At 39.1% G+C, this 17,670-nt stretch overlaps 1 protein-coding gene across 1 annotated transcript; it reads left to right on the top strand.

The window, feature by feature from the left end:
- Positions 1-1,188: 1,188 nt before the first annotated feature.
- TMEM17 (transmembrane protein 17) lies at positions 1,189-8,180 on the top strand. The gene is made up of 4 exons (XM_007106824.4): positions 1,189-1,543; positions 5,400-5,503; positions 5,661-5,774; positions 6,721-8,180. Exons 1-4 carry the CDS (start codon positions 1,210-1,212, stop codon positions 6,997-6,999), a joined length of 831 nt encoding a protein of 276 aa, XP_007106886.1. The 5' UTR covers positions 1,189-1,209; the 3' UTR covers positions 7,000-8,180.
- The last annotated feature ends 9,490 nt before the right edge of the window (positions 8,181-17,670 follow it).

Here is a 17,670-nt window from a genome sequence, read left to right as displayed (position 1 = left end):
CGGAGCACAGGCTCCGGACGCGCAGGCTCAGCGGCCATGGCTCACGGGCCCAGCCGCTCCGCGGCACGTGGGATCCTTCCAGACCGGGGCGCGAACCCAGTTCCCCTGCATCGGCAGGCGGACGCGCAACCACTGCGCCACCAGGGAAGCCCAAGGTTCTGTTTCTTGATCTGGGTTTTGGTTATACCTGTATATTCGGTTTGTTCCCTTTTCTGTATATGTATTATACCTAAATAGTTTTTTAAAAATATGTCTTATTTGAGAGAAAGCTGGAAAATACATAATGTTTTAAAATTTTTAAATCACCCACAATCTACTACCTAGAAATTACTGTTAACATTTCGGATTATTTCCTTCTAGTCTTTTTTTGAAGCCGCAGTGCTCCCTTCTCTGCTTCCCACATATTTACACACACATTTTACTAAATAAGGTTCATTCCTATTTAGTTTTACTTCTGTTTTTTTTATTTTTACTTCAAGTTAATCCATATTATCAAATATTCGGGGCTTCCCTGGTGGCGCAGTGGTTAAGAATCTGCCTGCCAATGCAGGGGACATGGGTTCTATCCCTGGTCCAGGAAGATCCCACATGCCTCGCAGCAACTAAGCCTGTGTGCCACAACTACTGAGCCTGCGCTCTAAAGCCTGCGAGCCACAACTACTGAAGCCCACGTGCCTAGAGCCCGTGCTCCGCAACAAGAGAAGCCACCACAATGAGAAGCCTGTGCACTGCAACAAAGACAAGAGAAGCCACCGCAATGAGAAGCCTGCGTGCAGCAACGAAGACCCAACGCAGCCAAAAAAAAAAAAAAAAATTTGTTGCAGGCATGTTTTTAAACTGCTGCAATGTATTCCATCAAATATATTTATGTAATATATGGTGTGTATGTATAAAATATTCCTAATATATAATCATAAATTCCTGGAAGAGTTGTGTGGGTGTGGCATGTATATATATTAAATATTCCTAGTATATAATAACATATATTCTAGAAGAGAGTATGTGTGTGTGTGTGTACACACACACACACACACACACACACACACACACAAACACGTATAAGCTACTGGGTCATGAACGTTCTCTAAGCTCTGCCTTCATTCTGCATTTCCTTCCAGAAAGGTTGCATCCCACTGGCAAGGTTATTAGAGCTCCTTGTATCACAGTCCAACCCCAGGTCATTTATTACTATTTTTATTCGTTGTTAAAATGGTGGAGCTTAAAACAGTACTAAGGAATCCATGGTTTTGCACCAGGCTAGGCGCTCCGCAGGAACGGATTCCCCCGCACTCCTCTCCCTTCCAGGGAGCCCCACGCCTCGGCCGTGCAGGGCGGCCGCGCGTGCGCCCGGGCCCCCAGCGCCCTCGCCGCCCGGTTGCCGTGGGAACCTCAGAGCACCACAGCGCCCGAAGACGCAGCAGTGAGCAGTACCAAGGCCAGAGCATGGAGCTGCCAGATCCGGTCCGCCAGAGGCTGGGAAACTTCAGCCGGACCGTGTTCAGCGACTCCAGCCGGACTGGGCCGGAGTATAACGAGGGTCCGGGTGAGTGGCGGAGGCCCAGCGCAGGGTGTGTGGCCCTCGGAAGACCTGGAGCGAGTTTTGGAGCGGCCAGATTTTGCCCAGACCTAAGATGGCGGTTTCGCCTTCAGCTGGTTCTCCGCAGTGCGGGAAACTCCTTGGAGGAGGGGCCAGGCCGAGGGATGGGGCCGAGATGGGGACCAGATACCCCGGCCCAGTAACCCAGCGGGTTCCGGGTAGATAGTGCTGCGGCCTGGCCGGCTAATTGCAAGCGGGGTGGCTGAGGTGGCGCCGGCCTTCCTCAAAAAAGAATATAAAAGCCGCCTTCGCAGCCCGCGTCCGATCCCTTGCCATCCGAGAAGGCTGAGAAGGCCGACTTTGCTTTTCCTTTATGGCATTCCCCCTGGCTTTTCTGGCCAGGGTGGAGTGGAAACAGCCCAAGCAATCTCCTCTTTCCACTTACTATCCCCTACCCCAGTAAAATATCTTTTCCTTTTCTCCTTTCCTAGCAGAACAAGTACTTTCCACCAAAAGTCCATTTTCTGGCAGAAGACATGGAAAGAAGTTTTATTTTAAATGCTATCCAATCCAGAGTGGCACGTGCCACTCTAGCAACGCCTTCAACAAAACTCTCACTCTCCCTGCCTTCTCCTTCCCATCCCCTATTTATACCCCTTGCCCTAAATCAAGTAACAAAATACCACGATGCTACATTCAACATGACAAGTGACAATGCAGTTTTCTGCAGAACAGTTTCCCTCTCTTAAATCATGATAGACAACATACTGTCAACCAAACCCACGCAGCTTTTATCACTGAACTGTGCTGGGAAATAGAAATCTTTTCCTCTTGCTTGGTTTAGGGATTTTTTTAAAGGGGGCAAAGAAAAGTCATTTGCCATCATTTCAGTTTTTCACCCTTATTACTTGCCTGTCCTCTCAATTTAGGCCTGGTCTTGATTTAGGATGTACAGAGAAAAACATAATGTGAAAAATTAGGTTATTACGTTTTTTATTCTAAAGCCAAGGCACTAAAATCCGATGATGTAAAGTATCAGGGGTTTTCTGTAAAGGGCCAGATAGTAAATATTTTAGACCTTGCAGGCCATAGGTCTCTGTGGCAGTCATAGGTAATGGTAATTGAATAGACATGGCAGTGTTCCAATAAAACTTTATTTATGGACACTAAACTTTGAATTTCATGATTTTCAGTGTCACAAAATATTATTATTCTTTGATATTTTTTCCTCAACCATTTAAAAATGTGAAAAAACATTTTTAGCTCACTTGCTATACAAAAACAGGCAGCTGGCTGATAGTTTGGCCACCCCTGATTTATATTACATAATGTTTTAATTTAAATTCCGTTTACAGAAGTCAACTTGTACTTTTGCAGAATTTAGTAAATTCATGTCTTGTGCTTTCAAGGTTAATTTACATATTAACTTGATTTTCAACTGCATGATGGTAAGTTTGATCTGCTGAAATATAGACATAGCATAACTCTTTTTTTTTTTTTTTTTTTTTTTTTTGCGGTACGCGGGCCTCTCACTGTTGTGGCCTCTCCCGTCGCGAAGCACAGGCTCCGGACGCTCAGGCTCAGCGGCCATGGCTCGCGGGCCCAGCCGCTCCGCGGCATGTGGGATCTTCCCAGACCGGGGCACGAACCCGTGTCCCCTGCATCGGCAGGGGGACTCTCAACCACTGCGCCACCAGGGAAGCCCTAGACATAGCATAACTCCTAAGATGCTCATGTACAAAATTCTTAACATAAAAACTTCTTTGCAAAATTTGACTACAGTGTTTGCTCTAAAGGTATTAAAATTTTCAGCTTAACTAATTTACCACTATTTTTCCACATTTTCTTCCTTATGGATCTGAATTAGGTTTGATTATTTGTACTGTAATTGCAAGCGTGTATTATGACTGCAGCTGACCAAGAGTTGTACTATTGTTATGAGAAAATCCTAGGCAAGTGAGTTACCTTCAGATTTAACAGACTGTAAGAATGCATTCCTTTATCAGTGGTAATTTAATAAATGGGTGCAAGCAAAAGTAGACATAATAATCAGGGATATTCTTGGAGCTAAAGGAAAAACCTTGCTGTGAGAGACCATGACTATCTTATATTTTAAAACTGTTAAATGATAGATATAAAATACTCAGATGTGGAGAAAAAGACATAAAAATCTGTTTTTAAGAAATTTATTTTAGGGGCTTCCCTGGTGGTGCAGTGATTAAGAATCTGCCTGCCAATGCAGGGGACACAGGTTCGAGCCCTGGTCCGGGAAGATCCCACATGCCACAGAGCAGCTAAGCCCGTGTGCCACAACTACTGAGCCTGTGCTCTAGAGCCTACGAGCCACAACTACTGAGCCTGTGTGCCACAGCTACTGAAGCCCACGTGCCTAGAGCGAGAGCTCTGCAGCAAGAGAAGCCACCGCAATCAGAAGCCTGCACACCGTAACCAAGAGTAGCCCCCGCTAGCCACAACTAGAGAAAGCCCACGCACAGCAACGAAGACCCAACACAGCCAAAAATACATAAATAAATAAATTAATTTTAAAAAATATTTATTTTAGAGCCTTTGTAAATTCTTTCATTTAGAGCAGTGGATTTCAAAATATATATCTGCTCTTAAATTGTTGGAATGTAGTCAAATTTAGGATGCATTTGTAGGGCCCAATTTTAAAAATCAAATTCTTAATTTAGGACCCTTCTCCTTTATATGAAAGCAAAAGGTACTATGTAATCAGCCTTAGATAAATGAAACTCATGTATCATGAATGGCTACACTGGTAATGCCCTTATAATAGTATGTTTTCATTCATTCATTAATGAATTCATTAATTCATTCTTTCTGCTTATGCATATTTGGTATTTTCCATGTGTAAAGCAAGATGCTAGGTTCTATGAGGTCCTCAAATTTGGGTAGAATGTGGTCTGTGCTTACAATGAGCCTGTGTATAAGTAAAAGAGAAGGAAAAAGGACTCATATTTATTGAGTGCCTACTAAGTGCCAGGCATAGTGCTAGGGTGAAGTAATTTATATTATCTTTAATCCTCACAAGCAACCTGTGAGGTAATTTTAATGTTACTGTTCTACAGTTGAATAAATTAAGGCTCAAAGAGGTTAAATAATTTATTCCAAGTCTGGCATCTAGAGTTCTGAGGGAGTTTGGGGAGCTCCGGGTTTACTTGGACTCCAGAGCTCATTGTCTCTTCAGTAACCAGATTGTGTCTCAAGTGAGGGGAGTGTGGCTCTTTGCTAACACTTCTTACACACAGGTTAGAGTGATAAGTACCTAGAGGGGAAAGAGATTTCTGCTGGAGTGGGGGAATGGGATCAAGAAAGGATTTATGGAAAAAGTGGCATTGAATTGGATATGAATGAACAGGTAGGATTAGGATATGCTGAAAAGGGGTGTCTGTTTAATTATAATTTGAGGAGATTAGATTTTGCATGAGATTAGTTTATATGTGAGAGATTAGTTTTTATGTATTTTATGTGTTCGTTTCATAGGCTCTTTATACAGAACTCTACAAAGGAGGTAATGATTATTACTGTTATCTGTTCAATAGGATTCATATTGATATTCCACATTTAATTTATACCAGTAGTATGCAAAAAAGTCAGCAGACTGTAATGGGAAGATGATAAAGTAATTGAAAAATATGAAACATACCCCCAAGTAGCCAACATGGGAACTAAATAGTATTATGATGACTACTTCCTTTCACTGTCAGTGATTATAAATAGGCTTAAAATTTGGAGTTTCGTTAAGCTGATGCTATGGTTATTAATTCTAAGGAACTAAAGGACGTATAGGGCAGAGACCAGGGTTAAGAGTTTGTTCCTTTTCTCTCTCTTTCTTCCGTAGATAATGAAATGGTTTCCAGTTTGGCACTGCAGATGTCACTTTATTTTAACACTTATTTTTTCCCACTTTGGTGGGTGAGCAGCATTATGATGCTTCAGATGAAGGTAAATCTACACTTTACTACTTCTGCTGAGGTCTCTTCTGTCGTCCCTGGCATTGTTACATTGTCAATAAAATTAAAGTTCTTCATATTTTTTTTTAATCTCAGGTCAGTCTTACTATATGTGAGATTTTATGAACATGTTTATTTTGTTTTTTTAGTATTCAATCTTGCCTGATTACTACAGATTCATTGTGGTCACCGTTATCATCCTAATAACCTTAATTGAAGCTATCAGGTTGTATCTGGGCTACATGGGGAACCTGCAGGAGAAGGTAGGCTCTTCTTTCCTTTCTCTCAGTGCTACACATAAATGCAGTAAGATTTTCCTAACAAGGAAAAGGCAGTGAGATGTGGTGGAAGGAGCAAAGGCGTGTAGTTAAGGCCTAGCTCCAACTTCACCATATCTGTCACTGTGGTCTGTTTGCTTAATCTCTTGAGCCTTGGTTTCTTCACATATAAAATTGGGGAAATATTTACTTCACAGGTTTGTTAGGATTAAGTAATTTATATAAAGTACCTGAACATAGTAAACACTTAAGAAGTGATAGTTTTCCCTCTTCTCACCAGTCTTGAAAATACTTGGTCAATTAAACATGATTATTTAGATCCTGAATAAGAGAATGGGGGAAAATGATAAACTCATTTCCTCTGCAAGGCTCATGTTTTCTGAATCATCATGCTGCCTAAGCATTTACAGTTACCAGAATTTAGGGATAATCCCTAAAGATTTCTGTGTTCTTTCAGGCCCTTCATAAGGGCCTGTCCCAGCCTATCCCACTGTATTTCTTGCTTTTTCCTAATCCAAGTATCCATTCCAGGTGATGTGTTGTTTCCCAGTCATACTCATTCCACATCTTTGCTTACTTAAGTTCTTGCCTCTTCCTCCTTCTACCCAACTTGAAAAGCCTACCTCCTTGAATTCTGTCTTTTACCTACCCCACTTACCCTCTTGTCTTATTTCTTGTAGCATTTAGTCTATAATGCTAAGTGGTGCATTTCATTATTCACTATAGTATTCTAGGACTGTCACATAAGTAAGTTTTCTCTTCCGGTCTAGACTAAGTTTTCTGAGGACAAGGACCATGTTGTACTCCTTTTGATTTACAGAGCTCAAAATGTATGTTCACAGTAGTGCCATCAAGTAGTATCACTTGCTTACTGATACAAACAGAAGACTGTACTTCACTGATCTGATACTCATCATGTGTGTCATTGCAGGTTCCTGAGTTGGCTGGCTTTTGGCTTTTGAGCCTTCTATTGCAGTTGCCTTTAATTCTGTTCTTGCTCTTTAATGAAGGCCTAACGAATCTGCCCTTGGAAAAAGCAGTACATATCATCTTCACTATATTCCTTACTTTCCAAGTTGTTTCAGCATTTCTTACCCTAAGGAAAATGGTAAATCAGTTGGCAACTCGTTTCCACCTCCAAGACTTTGACCAGCTCTCTGTGAGCAGAGGAGACATGAGAAGAGTGAGATCCTGTATAGAAGAGATTTGACCCAGTGCTGTTGAGTGAAAATCTGAAAGATCATTCTAGAAAACTGCAGGAATTAGGAAAACACCAGAGGGCTAGCACGAGAAAAAGGATAAAGCAAGTGTTTTGAACTGTATGCTCTCTGGCTCTGAAATTCCAAGGTTGGGGGCAATGATAAGACTATTTGTACATCACATGAAAGCAGTAAATCAACCCTAAAACCTACATGTTGTCTACCTGATGTCAAATATCTGAATTTTTTTGTTGTTGTTGACTTTTTCAGGTGTGTAAAAACCTGTATTGGTGGCATTACATCTTTATTATAATATTTCTAGTTAGTACCTATAACTAGAAATGTGTATATTTCTTTTAATCTTGTTGTCTATCTGTGTGTTGGCAGTATGTCTGAAGCACGTGGAAATGCTTGTCAGTATTCTGATGTATTAGACTACATTTGTAAACTAAGACACAAATTTTCATGTCTGCTAGGGTCTTAGCTGTTATACTGAGGTTAAGAAGAAAACAGGTGGATTATCATGCTATTTAGGAAATGTTTTTATTCTAAAATTGTTACTTTCATAAAACCGTGTTCAGGGACTTCCCTGGCAGTTTGGTGGTTGAGACTTCGCCTTCCAGTGCAGGGGATGCAGGTTTGATCCCTGGTTGGGGAGCTAAGATCCCACATGCCTCACGGCCAAAAAACTAAAACATGAAACAGAAGCAATATTGTAACAAATTCAATAAAGACTTTAAAAATGGTCCACATCAAAAAAATCTTTCAAAAAAGTAAATAAGTAGATAAATAAAACCGTGTTTGGTATTTATGGTGGTGGTGTGTAAAATGTCTTTACAATAAGGTATAAAATATTTATGTTAAAGTATCTGTAGGAATCATTCCTGTCTTGTACAGTTCTTTTGGGCTGTCGGTTTGTTATTTTTATTACAGAGTTTGCTTGGGTGTATCTGAACATTATTTTTAAGTGACTATTGGATTGTCTTAAGGGATATAATGTTTTCTTTCCTATAGGGAAATGTGCCTTTATAAGTAATGTATTTTACTGAGAGATAGTTGTAGCTACCTTAAAAATCATTCTTTCTAATCTTCTTGTTCTGTAATTCATGCTTATTTTAGGATTTCCATGCTGTGCCTTATACATTCTTATATTGCTTAATTTTTGAAACTTTTTTTATTTCCCACTCTTAATCACACCTGACCAGTCTATTTATGCTCTATTATTATATATAAAGCTCAGTCAAATTTTTCTACCCCCATGCACTGGCTGATTAGCCTTTCCCCTATACCAAAGCTGTCACTAGGTATATTCCAATAATTTGAAATTCAAAATAGAATTCTGTTTGGATAGTTTACTAAAACATATTTGTTGCGTTTGTTTCCAGATAGGAATAGATAGGTGAGTTTATAAGAAAATATAAAATAAGAACACTAAATCTACATAGCAGATAAATTAAGGGGATGATCAAGAAAAAATTTTCTATTTAACAATTGTTTCCAGAGTTTCATTTTAAATATCAGAGCCTCTGAAACATTTAAACTTTAATTTAGGGTTAAAAGTGTAATCACTAAAATGTTAAGGGTGATAATCAAAAATTTTAACAACTATAAAAATTGGGGGAAAATGTATTCAATTTATTAAAATTAAAAAAAATTTTGCTCTAATAGCCATATTGCTTAAAATACAGATATAATAAGGATGGGAAAAAAGAAACTAAGAAAATCCATTGAGAACATGACCAAGTTATTTGTTTTTTGTCTGAACAATAAAACCATGATTTTGTGTTAGCCTGAACCAATATTTTCTTTTGGAGTATAGCTGGTTCCCTATGTAAGCATATGAAAATCGAGATAGATATTTCCATGTCAGCACATTTGGAGTTTAGGCAGACCTTATTTTTATTTTATTTGAATAAGTTTGTCCATCTTTAATTCCAATTACATCTTCCTCTTCAGGGTTCACAGCACTGTTCTGAAGTTTTCTAGTTAGGACGTTGAGCTTCACAAACACTTCACAAACACTTTGTCTTTCACATATTTTTTTTTTCCGGGGTTTTTTCCTAACTATAGACAAGGTGGATGTGAATTTCTGTAAATCGGAATGATTGTTAAAAATTGGATTTTAATCAACATATGTTTGAATGTCTAGTATGTACAAGGAAGCATAGAGAGTTCATAGACAAATAAATGTGCTCCCTGTTCTCGTGGGTACAACGTTGGAAGTAAAGTCTAACTTCATCAGGGAGGTGCATTGAATGAGTTTCTACCTAATAAGTACCTGACAGCTAACAGTCCTTGGCTTCCAGTGCATCTCCTCTCTTTTTTCCTAGCACTTGGTGTCCAGAATTATTAGCGCACTAGCCCTTCATCAACACCATTTAGCAATCACTATTCCTCTCATTTTCAGAGCACAGGGAGGGGACATGGGGCGGGAGGGGCAGGGAGTGCTGTTAAACACACTCCCTCATACACACTCACTTGCGCTTGCCCGTGCACACAATAACAAGACGTTTACTGTCTGGTGGAAAAAGCAGATGGGCAAATCAGGGATAGCACTGTAGGATTACAGAGAATACATAAAAGATGAGGAATCTGGGAAGGCTTCCCAAAGAAAGTAACACTTTGGGATTTGAAGACTGAGCTGGTATTGTTAGTTTCAGTATTAAGAGACAGAAGCAATAGTGACTCTGAGTGCTGTTTCAGGTATTACATGTAGTTTGATAAAACTGGTGGGAAGGGTGCATGAGAAGAAAGGACACAGAATAAGATAGAGAAGCTTGGGAGGAGCTAGTAAGCTAAAGACTCTAATATTCTGAATCCCTGAATAGTTTAAACAGTGAAATATCACATACATTTAGGTTTCAGAAAGATTTATCTGAAAACAGTGTGGGAAATGTACTTACTATGAGGGTTGGGCTAGAGGTAGAACTTGATGAAGCAACTTTGGAGAGAACAAACTGGCCTGGATAAAGTCAGTGGCAATAAAATAAACGAGTAGAACCTATTAAGATATTTTTTAATAATTTTATTTTATATTTTAAAATAGGTATTAAAATTTTTTTTCTAATGTAGCTTTTTGGGGATTACACACAATGGTAAACAAAATGACGTACTCACTATCTTATCCACCCCCATCCCCTGGCCATTGTTCGATTATTATTAGACTTAAATAGAGCTCTATCTGAAATAGTCTTTTATAAATTTTATTTAATATGACATATCTGAATAGTTCTTAATCTGCATCTGTGAAGACTATAGTTTTCAAAAACTTACATTTTAAAAGAATTTGAATCAAGATTTTGAGAGTAAAGGAAAGAAAAATCATCTATAATTCCATACCTTAAAATAACAAATATTAGCAAATGTCCTCTTTCCTTGCAGTTTTCCTGTTGTAAATGCTTTTTAAAACATAGCTGTGACCACCAGCACTTATGACTTTGCACCCTGCTTTTCTGAAAACATTATAAATGTTTACCTATCTTTCTATATAGTCAACATGACCACATTATCTTAAATGATTGCACGATATTCCATCAAGTAGATAGACAGTAATTTGTTAAACTTCTCTCCTATTGTTGGATATTTGGGTTGTTTTCTTCTTTTGCATATATGTATACTGTTGGGCCTCAGAGCAGGCTGCCCCAAGATATGCTACAATGACATATTGATTCGTTTGAATTTAAGCCAGTGGAGAAAAAATGATATAGAAAAACACTCTAACCCCCTCCCTCCCCATGAAAGCAGGAAATAATCTCCCATGTAAAAGTATCCTCCTTATACCAGGAGGATAGAAAGCATCCTTATCACCAGAGTTAGGAAATTCAAGGCTAAGAAAATTCTGTAGACAAACTTTGTTACCTCTTCATTAGTCTGCTACCCCAAGCACAAGCCCCTTTGTTAAATCTTCACAAATAATTGTTTCTTTGTCTAAAAAGAATATATAAACAGCCTGCTTTCTTCACCTCGAGGATTCCATTTTTATGAGACCTCCGTGCATATGAATTAAACTGGGTTTTTTTCTTCCTATTAATCTGTTTGCATCAATTTAATTATTAGACCAAGCAAAAGAACTCCCCAACAATACATAACATTGTAATGAACATCTCATGTATACAGCTTTTTTCCATATCTTAGATGATTCTTTTTAATTAGTAAGCTAGAGTCTCAGAAGTGAAACTGCTGGATCATAGGGTATGAACATTTTTGAGGACTCGATGCATATTGCCAAATTATAATATCCACTTTCTGTAATTCTAAAGATATTGCAATGAAAATTTTGACAAGGAAAGACTTAAGAGACCTTAGTCACCCACTCATCTTTGTGTTTCTGAGTAGCTACCACAGGAACAGTCTCCTAAGGAGGAAAAAAACTAAAAGCTGTGAAAGGAGAAGTGCAAAGAATTTTTAAAAATAAAATTTTGGGGGCTTCCCTGGTGGCGCAGTGGTTGAGAGTCCGCCTGCCGATGCAGGGGACACGGGTTCGTGCCCCGATCCGGGAAGATCCCACATGCCGCAGAGCGGCTGGGCCCGTGAGCCATGGCCGCTGAGCCTGCGCGTCCGGAGCCTGTGCTCCGCAATGGGAGAGGCCACAACAGTGAGAGGCCCACGTACCACAAAAAAAAAAAGAAAAAAAAAAAAATTTTTTTTTGAATTAAGGGAAAACTGATAAGGGACAGGAAAAGGCTTAGGCAAGCTGGTCGCAGTCAGCAACAGACAGATGTGACACAATAAAAACTGGGTCATTGAGTTGGGACAGCCCTAGGACATAAAAAGACTGAAATGAAGTAAAGCTCTGGATTACTTTGTTCTTGAATATTGAATTTTTTCAGAAGCATGGAGCATGAAATATTACAGTGATAAGCCAAGATTGGAAACATAGCCAAGAAAAAGAGGTCTTTAAGGGATTGTTTAAAATGTTCTGAAGGAATAATTTGGTTTGGTCTTAAAGGGCTCAAAAAGTAAATTGACATAAAGCTTTTGCATAGCAAAATAGGCATGGAGGCAGAAAACAATGAGGCAAGTGGAATGGTTTATCCTGTAAATTTGTTACAATGTAAAGCGTTAGATTTTTGGTCCTAGAAAAGGTTTGTCAGCAAACTTTAATGCTGTATTTTTTAACTGTAATTAACACTAATTTGTTATGGGTATACATCTTATTCTAGTTTTAAAAGACTGTTAATTTGAGGGCTTTCAGTCAACAAAAAAACAAAACTAAACAGCTAATCATTCTAAAAATCATTCTAAGAATCATCCTAAAAAGCTCCTGTCCACTGCGTACCCCACTCCCGCCACAGTGTTTAAGCATTAAGCATTTAAAAACATTCAGGCCCTAGAAAAATGTGTTTAAAATCAGGTTTAACCACAACGTTTAAATTTATCCTGGTACTTACAAAGATGTACATCTTTCTGAAAATGAGGGTAAGCATCGGTGTGTAATCATTTCAACCAAACTCAAGAAAGAATAAAACTCTTAAAAAGGCACAGACCAGAAGATAAATAAAACATATATTCTATGAAAAATTAAGACACTTGGAGATTTAGCTTATCAACATGCTCAATCTAAACAAATTCCACAGCCACACCCTTGTCTGGAAAGGGCTTTCTAAGCCAGTGAGGTGTGTACGATCACAGTGTATATATCACAGCTACTTATTCATCCTTCATTGTTCCACAGGCCTAAGTGTTTAGCACTTGGCTACATTAAAAATGTAGACTTTTAAAAACAATAAACAACCAAGATTGGCCTTCTCTTTTAATTTTTCAGAACTCTAATAGCACTATATTTGGCTGATAGGAAAGTGGTATTATCGATTCATCTCTAAAGGGTTTTAGTTCCTGATCTTGAGTTATTTATATTCTAATCGAAAACACATTGGAGACACTGCTCAATATTATAGCTCAAAAGAGAAAAATGTTTGATATTCAAATTCAAAATGCAAATTCAAAAAATGTTTGATATGTACATTTAATAATTATTTTATAAATGCTAGGTTCATTAGGACCTAGAAGAACTAAAATGATCACTAAAGAGAGTGGAAGTTTAGGACTTTGCTTCAATAGCTTTCCTAAGAAGAATAAAAGCTGGCAAGAGTTAAATTTTTTGCTATCCTAAAAACTAGAGCTCCTGATGCCCAATAAGCCCTTGCTAAGGAAGGCAGGAGAGCAGTTCACTGTTGATTCTTTGGTAATTTACAAAGCAGAGCAGCAAAGGATATATTCATGCTTTTTATTTTTAGTATGCTATAATTTTGTTTTGCAAAGTAAACTTAATTTACTTAGCTCCAACAGTATGCCATCCACTATGCTTTGGTACTCCAGGACAAAAAGATAAATAGGATTGAGTCCCTGCCCTTCCAGCCAAGGGCTCGCAGAGGAGACAAATTTAAGGTGATCATCATGGCTTATGAAAATATTGTAACAGAGCTATGTAAAATATGAAGAAAAGTGAGGAATCCTGACTAGGAGGCAAGACAGTCTTTCAGACAGATGGAACAGCATAGACAAAGGCACAGACATTTGAAAATATAAGGCCTGAACAGAACCAAAAGTAGTTTGATATGATTAAAATATAAGGTGTGTTGAGAAGGGCCTGAGATGAGCTGGAAAGACTGGCATCAGGATGTTATCAGTGTTTAATATAATAAAGAGTTTGAACTTTATACTGTAGGCAATGAATGGTATATCTATATTGAAACAGAAGACAATGCTGCCATATCTGAAAATGATACAAAGCTGAGAGGGAGAGCTAATTTGATAGATAATGATCACATTTCAAAAGAATCCCATAAGAGGCTGAAATGCTGGCACAAATACATTTTACACACACATACACACACACATCTTCCAACCTACACCTCTCAAAAAATCAGTTCACTAATAATTAAGGAGCTCATTATGTGCTATTTTTCAAAGGAAAATATCTGGGTGGTCTTACGTGAGGACAAGCATATCTTAATAGAAGTATAATGACCAGATCATGGAAAAGAACAATCTCACCGTTCTCTTCCATGTTGCACTAGTAAATGTCTCGTCTTTATTGTACCTTCCCTACAGTTATTGAGAAATCTAAAAATAAATCTAATCATGCCACTACTCTCCTTAAAATTCCACCAGACTCTCCACTTCCTGCAGCAGAACACCCACAGTCCTTTGCGTGGCACACCAGGCCTCTTCCCGCCTGTCTGGCTCATCTTGCCACCCCTCCAATCCTACACGTGCAGCTCCTCCAGTGCACCATTCTGGATTTTGCCTCCGGACCTTTTCCCTCCATTCAGCTCTCAGCCTGAAGTAACTTTATCCACGTGGTGAAATTCTGCTTGTCTTATAATGCTTGGCTCAACTGTCATGTCCTCCATGGAAATGTTCCATTGTCTCCTACCTACTTCCAGGTAACACTTGCACACTTTTCTTTGTATCTCCGCTGCTCATCTTTTATGACTGCATCTAAAATGATTAATTATATGTATTTTTATATATTAGATTCCTACTACTTAATTGTAAGGTCTTCATGGTAAATGTCTTATTCATCCTTGTATTTCCAGCACTTACCACATTGTAAGTGTTCAATAAACATTTGGTGATGTTGGGGAGCAAAATTTGCTGCCCCAAAATGTCTCTGGCATGTAGATGATTTCAAGCTGAAAACAAACAAGGCCCAAAAGCCTCAGGAAGAAACTTTGACCTTCCCCCAACTGCCTAAAAAGAATTAAATGGGGGGCCTGTTTCCAGAATGGAGCTATCGCCACAGATACCTACAGCGGATACGGGCCAGGTGTGGTGAGGGAAACTCTTAGAGATCAGAGTCCACTCTGTGTCCCCTTGTCTCTGCATGGCCCAGCAAACATTTATTTAACAAACATTTGCCTTCCATCTTCATGTTAATTGCCTTCCTCCCCTATGAAGTCCCAGACCCTTAACCCCCAACATCCTCTTTTGTCTTTAACTGAAAATGGTATTTAAGGTGAGGGTTTCAGCCATTTTGGTGATTACTCAGTTATGTACACGTTAACTTTTGTTTGGATTTCTCCTGTTAATCTGTCTCATGTCAATTTAATTCTTAGGCCAGCCAGAAAGAAAATTTCCTCCTCCATGACAGTGAACAAATGAATGAACGGACTTAGGTAAGGGGAATCAGTGTTGCACGGTGGTTAAAACCACGGGTTTTGGAAGCAGACTTATGCTCAAATCCTTGCTCCATTTATCAGTTTGGTTGAGTTATTTAACTTAACCTAATCCTTAGTTTATTCATCTTTAAAATGAGTGCTTATAGGACTTTTGCAAGAATTTAATGAGATAAACATAGTAGAATAAGCATTCACATATGGAAAATATTCTTATAATTTTATATTCTGAATTTCCTGGGCACTTTAATTCCTTCTAGGTCTTTAAACTCACTTTATTGCTTTATGGGCCCAGCAACTTGACCCTCAGGCTTGATCAGGCAGGGGTTTTGATTACCTCAATCTAAACTGATAAGACACTTACTGATAATGTATAATAGGAGCTATGTCAGCTCTGAGTTCCCTGTACACTGAACGCAGGCATAACGCTTGCCCTCCCTGAGGGTCCAGGTCCATTTGGGGGATCAAGTTATAACTGCAGAGACTGTTTGGAAAGCAAAGCTTTAAAAGAAGGAAATCAGATATTATTACAAGGATGTTTTCCTTTTTTTTTTTTTTTTTTTTTTTTTTTGCGGTATGCGGGCCTCTCACTGTTGTGGCCTCTCTCGTTGCGGAGCACAGGCTCCGGACACGCAGGCTCAGCGGCCATGGCTCACGGGCCCAGCCGCTCCGCGGCATGTGGGATCTTCCCGAACAGGGGCACGAACCCGTGTCCCCTGCATCGGCAGGCGGACTCTCAACCACTGCGCCACCAGGGAAGCCCTACAAGGATGTTTTTAACAAGCTAGTCTATATCCATTGGGGACATTTCCACTACAATAGGGCACATCTAAGATTTTTTTTTGTTACACCTTTCTCTTGAGGCAGTATGATCTTAGAGTGGTAAAGGTCTTTAGAAATCATTGCTGATGTAGGGAGGTGATATAGATACATTGTCTCAGGCGGCCAGCTGATTACTTTGGTGTTGCCCATGTGGGTTTAGAAGTTTGATCCCTGGCTTTTCCAACCAGAAACTCGATTTTGTTAGTATATCCCAAATTAAACAGACTCAAAAGGAGCGACCACAGTAACTAAACTTATAAAAGACTGATGTACAAACCAGGGTACGAATTTATTCATTTATAATGCAAAATACAACTGCCAGTATATTTTATTCCTATAGGAAATCTATTTAAAACGCCAAATTATAATCATTAAACTTGCTTGGTAATCATGAGATCAAAGAAATTGATGTTTGTGTCATCTAGCTATGATAAGTTGAGGTACTCATCTCTGCTCTACAGATGTGTCTGCCAAAAAACTGACTACTTGAATCAAGGCTGATCAGGGCTCCCTCTTCCCAGGCCTGGGGAATGCCATGAGCAAAGTCAGGGAAGGCAAAAATTTCATTTCGTGTTGTGTGCAGGGAATCCCATTCAGTGTATGTAATGTTCAAGCGTGAGCTGAGAGGAAGAAAGCAGAAAGATGAGGCTGAAGAGACCAGATCATGGGATGTAGAAAATGGTAGAAGGATTGACCAGGGCAGGGCAAAGAATTATTAAGTGGTATTGGGAGCTCACCTGGGGGTGGAAACGATGGATGGGTGCAGCTATTCCAACCTATGCAATTGCGTCATTTTCTAGAGCTTTCTGGGTACTCTTGGGCAGAAGGTAGATGGTTAAGTTGATCCAGAGTTAGGAGTATATGGAGCAAATGCAGTGGAAAAACAAAAGTAAGAAGATTTTCAGGTATTGTTTATAGTGGCAAGAGGAATGAACCCTGAGATTTCTACTAAGTGAAACGATGAAGGATAATCTGCAGAAAAGGATGGGGTAGAGGTCCTGATGAGGTAGAAAGCAAGTTTGAATATCTGTCTCCACTACAGTTAACGAGCATCTTGAGGACAGGGACTAGGTCTTATTCACTGTATCCCCAGTACCTAAGACCATGCTCGGCACATCACAGGCATTTAAGAACGTTAACTGAATGTACAGATGAATAAACAAACAAGCCATGTTAGAACTCAGAGCTCCTGCCTCCTGTTCTTAATATACAGTAATTTCTCTAATAGGTAATAGATAAGAGATAATTTCTACCCTAGAGGGTAGAAATGCCACATTTACTCATACCTAAATCTTTTTGGCATAAAAAAAAATAATAATCTTAATTTTAAAACCAATAACCACTCTTAACTAAGTGTAAGCTTTCAAATTTTTGACGAGACTCCCAAAACTAATACAAGTAATAGACATCACCATTTAACTGAAGGTCTGCCATGTACCAGATGCTGTGCTAGGACTTTATCTTTATCTCATTTGATTTGCATGACAACTCTGTAAGGCAGGAATTATTCCCATTTTACAGAAGCTAAAATTGGGACTCAGGAGAGGTTAAAGAACTTATTCAGAGTCACACAAGTAAACAGAAGACAAGATTTAAACCTAAGCCTGGGACTTCTCTGGTGGTGCAGTGGTTAAGAATCTGCCTGCCAGCTCTATTTACAATAGCCAGGACATGGAAGCAACCTAAGTGTCCATCGACAGACGAACAGCTAAGGAAGATGTGGCACGTACATACGCTGGA

The sequence above is a fragment of the Physeter macrocephalus genome, chromosome 12 (genome assembly GCF_002837175.3).
Source record: "Physeter macrocephalus isolate SW-GA chromosome 12, ASM283717v5, whole genome shotgun sequence".
Classification (NCBI taxonomy): Eukaryota; Metazoa; Chordata; class Mammalia; order Artiodactyla; family Physeteridae; genus Physeter; species Physeter macrocephalus.
Note: the sequence above shows the minus strand (reverse complement) of the source record. Positions and strands in the feature narration are given on the sequence as shown.